Here is a 5,365-nt window from a genome sequence, read left to right as displayed (position 1 = left end):
TCTTCCTGTACGTTTATTAGGTTCCATTCATTCCATTATTTATCCAATAGCAATTAGCACTAGCATCTTCACCTCAACAAAAGATGTTACACTTTACATATCATCCCTTGTATTTATCACTCAATATTTCTTCTTATTTGCATTAATCGATTAATGCTCATATCTTGGGAATATTTTGAAATACACACTTCATTTTCTAGTACTATCTAATAATAATCTGTTATATGTAATGCGACAACTCATAATATGCCATGGTCTTATTATTATTATTATTATTATTTTAGTTTAATTTATTGAAAGATTATTTCAATGGTGGATTTTTTGTTGTCGCTTAAAATCTTCTAGTACGAAGAGGAATTTGCTCAGCTTCTCGTCTGTCAGAATGTGTTCTACGCTAATATCGGGTTAATGTCTATTTCAAATTCACTATTAGTATAGCAATTGATCAAAGGGGCATTAATCATAAAAGGTGTTGTCCTAGTTCTCTATTTGAACACGATGTCTTTAAGTTTTTACCCTTGTACCTATTGCCAAATTATTACACCTCTCTCTACTCAACATAGTGGTGAACCAAGCAATGTTTTCAAGTGGGTTCAAATAAATTAGTGAAGTATATACTAAATCCTAATTAAACTTTAATATGTTTATGTTACTATTTTTATACACATATTGCACATATATCATATATATAGTACATGTACACATAGCATATAACATCCGTTTATTAATTGACTCATTTGAGTAAGTTTGAATATCTTATATATGTCAATCGAACTCGTAGGTTGTTTCTCCGAGAAAAGTAATTTAATTGTCTTATCTTCTTACTATAATTGAATAATGTAGCAAACTTTTACAAGAGTGAATTAATTAGTAACTGGAGTCAATTGACCCCAATATCTTAAATATGGCTCCGCCTATGACTCAACATCCACTAGATCTTCTAACTAATCAATTTCTCCATTTCCTTAAACCCCACAAATATCTTTCACTAAATCTTCCAAATCAATGAGAACTTTCTTGTCATAGATGCTCCTCCAAAAGCAAATGAAACAACTAAGGGCCTGTTCTCTTACGTTGAAATTCAGTTTAGTTCAGCTCAATTCAGCTGAGTTCAGTTCAGTTCAGCTGAGTTTAGTTCAGTTCAGTTCAATTCAGTTCAGTTCAGTTCAGCTCCTAATTTCCTTCTCTTATAAAATATTCATTTCAGTTCAGTTCAGTTCAGCTGAGTTCAGTTCAGTTCAGTTCAGCTGAGTTCAGTTCAGTTCAGTTCAGTTGAGTTCAGTCAATGAGAACAGGCCCTAAGAGTCCATTTCTACACTTAATAATCTCTATACCGTGCATTTCCTCCCACATACCAATTTAAAATGTATTCTAAAAAGTGATAATACAATGGAAAAATTTTTGTGTGAAAAATGGATTTTGCTAACTAAGGCCCTGTTCTCTTCACCTTAAAAAAATAATATTAAGTAAAAATAATTTCAGTACAGTAAAAATAAGTTCAGTTCAGTAAAAATAATTTCAGTTTAGTAAAAATAAGTTCAGTTCAGTAAAATTCAGTTTTCTTAATTAAATCAAATGATTCCAACCAATCCTTTTCTCTTAATTAATTTATCTTGCTAATTTTAAGCAAAGCAATTCTCATTCAAAAAATAAGAGAAAACCATTGTCTATCACCACTATCTCAACCTAAAAGGTTTTCCAAGATTTTGATAAACACAATGCACGCTCAAAACTATCAACAACCACGCATCCTAGAGATTAACATGACATCGGCCGAAAATTTAACCATTAATGGTCGTTCGATCAAGAAAAATGCGGTCGCCTACGTTCAAACAGACCCTTCTAACGTGGTATCAACCAAGATTGACAAAGAAGGTGGAAGTTTTCCAATATGGAATGATAAGTTTGATCTAAACCTTCCCGTGCATGCAAGAAATATTGATGTTAAAGTTTTTTGTAACCAACAACTGATTGGATCAGCTACGATTCCTACTTCGGATTTTATTGGAGATTATACTTCATCGTATTATTTGCACGTGTTGAGTTATCGATTGAGGGATCAACGAGGAAATAGCAATGGTATTATCAATCTCACTGTTAGGGTTAAGGGATCAAATTATATGTGATTTTCAATTCCAATTAGAGGATCAAATAGCAATGGTATTATCTTTCAATCTTTGATTTTTTTTATGATTTTGTTATTAAATTCTTTTGTTACTCTAATTCAACAAGAAAATTTCTTTTGTGGGTGTACTGGAAAATGGATTAAGCCAAACAAAAAGGGCTAAAGGCCCACTTAGTGAATAGGCAGTCACAAACACAAAAATCCTTAGAAGACTATAACAAAAGCCCAACGCCTTATCCAATCCATAATTTTAGAATAATTGCTTAAATTAGCCCAATTTCATATTGTGGACGGGCCCATTTGTGTTCATTTTTTTGTGATTATGAGATTACCTAAAAGATCAGTTATTTGTGAAAACATGTCTGTTTGATTGATATATATTAAGTACTGAGATAGAAAAACTTATGGAGCATAATAACACTTAAGAAATCAGTTATAAACAAGCAGTCTCTTTCAATCTAATAGATTAAGGGTCTGTTCATATTTACTTAATTTCAGTTCAGTTAAGCTCCAATCAGTTCATTTCAGTTCAGCTCTAATCAGTGCAGTTCAGTTTAGCTTCTAATTTTCCTCTCTCATAAAATATTCATTTCAGCTCAATTCAGTTCAGTTCAGCTCCAATCAGTTCAGCTCAGCTCAGTTCAGTAAATATGAACATGCCTTAACACATAAAAAAGCGAATTGGTTTTTGTGTTGTACTATCTACATAACACAGCGAAATGGGAGTACAGTTTTACCTCTATACGCCTAGATGCGCCAATGGTTGTGATCGTTATGGATGAAGTAGCTCTTGGCTTTATTTATCATTTTCCATGTAGGCATTGCGACGATTTGAAGATAGCCATAATAACAAAGTTGACGACTTTGACGTCAACCAAACCCCACCCACCACATACATTTAGGAATAGAATGCATCAATGTATTATTCGTATATATCTTTTAATTAGGAATAGAATACATTAAAGGGTAAATGTGAAATCCCTGACCAAATTAAGGCTGAAAATTAGTCTTACGTTCACAATCCACATTATTACTTTTTTATGAATGAAACACACAAAGATACAAGCTACTTCTATCCCTTAACAATTGTTTCATTTAACTTTACACGATTTTGACATTTCTTATCTTTGTTAATGCAAAATTAAAACGAATGCAACAAGATTCTACTACTATATAAATTTATGATCAAAGTTTCTATTATTTGACCCAAAAGAAATATGCCTCTTTTTTGAAGAGTTCCATACTCCATAGTAAAGTGAGCATAAAATTTAAACTTTTCATTCTTTTTTTATAAAAAAAGTTTAAACTTTTTCTACATTCAGCTTAAAAGCCTAACAGATCACCATCCCGGCATCCCCCACCACTCACCAGCCCCCCCAAATTTAGAAATCTTCCCCATCAACCTGGCCCAAACCAAGGGCAAAATCGTAAAACCAAAGAACCTTCTTGATAAAAAGCACGTGACACAAATTTCCATCACGTGCAAATCCCATACAAAATCCCTAACTCTAAAAAACTAATTAATACCGTAATTACCATGATAATCAATTACAAACCCTCTGATTATGTCGGTGACACTGTTTAAGCCAAGGAGTTTCCTGATTATCAATCACACCATTCCCATCCAACGGCTCACATTTAATCTCAATATCAGTCTCCATCATATCATCCTGCACGTGCACCACACCCTCCCCTTCCCCATCATCACCTCCTTCTTCTTCTCTCCCTCTTTTCATACCAATTGCTACACCAAATATCTTAGGTCTCTCACTGTCATCCAACTCCTTACGTGGCAGCAAATCCAACGCCTGTTTCATGCAATTCGTGCTACTACTTGTCGCCGAAGAATTCCCTTGAGACGTTGCAAAATTGTTCATCAATGAAAATATATTGTTGCACAACGTCTTCATGTTTGTTAATTCTTTGTTCAATTCCAAATTTTCTCGCCGTAATCTCTCGTTCTCGTCTATTAATTCTACCCTGTTGTTGCTACTGCTGCTACAATTGTTGTTGTTGTTGATATGGTTGGTGCTTGTATTGTTGCAATAAACTGAGCTTGGAATTCCTAATGGCGGAGAATTCGATATCACCTGTTCTTCGCCGGAATCTCCCGGTGAAACCTGCCGTTGCGCCACCGTTATCACCGCCGTTGTTTTCCGGCGGTGGATGTCGCAGAGAAGGTGTTTCGAACCTTTTCGGAACGATTCGTTTGAGAATTCCCATCGGTCTGGAACTACCTTTCGAAATCCCTAAAAAAAATCGCGCAAAAATGAAATTAATCAGCATTTGAATTTGAATATTATTCGAAAATCATAATTGATGAAATATGAATAATGATTAACTTACGTAGGTATTGAGCTGACGAACGAAGGAGGAGAAATTGTTGTGCTTGAAATAGCGAGGAAGTAAATCGCGAGCGAAAACGGTTGGATTCCAAACGACGAAGCTAGATCCGTCATCATTCCATGAAACGACGTCATCAATGGAAGGATCTTCAACAAGTTGATAAGTTTTCGTCAAAAATGGCGTCGGAATTGACCGTTGCGAATCTACTCCACTTCCGCCACCACTTCCACCGCCGCCTCCGACGACATTTTCATCTCCCGCCGGCGGAATCATCGCCGGAAAACCACTTCTATTCAGATCAACAACAATCAAAATTCCTTTTCCTTTAATTTTTTACGATAAATTACGTAAATATGATCAATTAAAGTTGTGAATAATTGAAGAATATACGAGATTTAGGGGTGAAAAAGAAGAAGATCTGGAAAATGTCTGAAAGATAGTAGAGGAGAGAGAAAATGGAAAAAGAGGGAGAAGATAGGAAGATGTTGGTTAGGAAGGAAAGGAGGAGAAGCTACGTTATTGCTTTCGAGAAACTTCCGTTGATTTTTATTTTTCTTTCTTTTTTATTTTTTAATTTAGTGGGAGGTTTCTTAAATGTTCTATTTTAGTGTGTACGTGGTAGTCTATTAATGGGCGATACTTTGGGGAGCCCACAAATAAGATATTTTAATCCTCTAGAAGAAAGATACTTGTAAGAGAATAATATTTGCAGTTAATAATTTAATTCTATACGGGTATTGTACTACGTAGAGTATATTATGGATATTTTTGGTAGGTAAGCAGCAAGGGCATTTTACTGAATTGAAATCTCGTATAGGTCAATTTAATTTAAGTTACTTGTATGGGAATATCTTTAAAAAATCGAGAGAAAGGTAGGGAATTTTTTTAATTAAG

General features: G+C 34.4%; 1 protein-coding gene across 1 annotated transcript; it reads right to left on the bottom strand.

The window, feature by feature from the left end:
- Window positions 1-3,214: 3,214 nt before the first annotated feature.
- Window positions 3,215-5,052, bottom strand: LOC145608501 (heat stress transcription factor B-2a-like). The gene is made up of 2 exons (XM_081664116.1): window positions 4,472-5,052; window positions 3,215-4,374 (listed from the first exon to the last, which is right to left on the bottom strand). The coding sequence occupies exons 1-2, from the start codon at window positions 4,742-4,744 to the stop codon at window positions 3,670-3,672; spliced, it is 978 nt and encodes a 325-aa protein (XP_081520242.1). The 5' UTR covers window positions 4,745-5,052; the 3' UTR covers window positions 3,215-3,669.
- Between the last annotated feature and the right edge of the window lie 313 nt (window positions 5,053-5,365).

Source organism: Chenopodium album, chromosome 23, assembly GCF_948465745.1.
Source record: "Chenopodium album chromosome 23, dcCheAlbu1.1, whole genome shotgun sequence".
Lineage (NCBI taxonomy): Eukaryota > Viridiplantae > Streptophyta > Magnoliopsida > Caryophyllales > Amaranthaceae > Chenopodium > Chenopodium album.
This window is presented reverse-complemented; position numbering and strand designations above follow the sequence as displayed.

Bases quoted from the DNA above. Each gene is read 5' to 3' on its own strand.
- LOC145608501 (XM_081664116.1), bottom strand. From the start codon at position 4,744: ATGATTCCGCCGGCGGGAGATGAAAATGTCGTCGGAGGCGGCGGTGGA. The intron at 4,375-4,471 runs GTAAGTTAATCA...GATTTTTTTTAG, and splicing joins TTCGTCAGCTCAATACCTAC to GGATTTCGAAAGGTAGTTCC.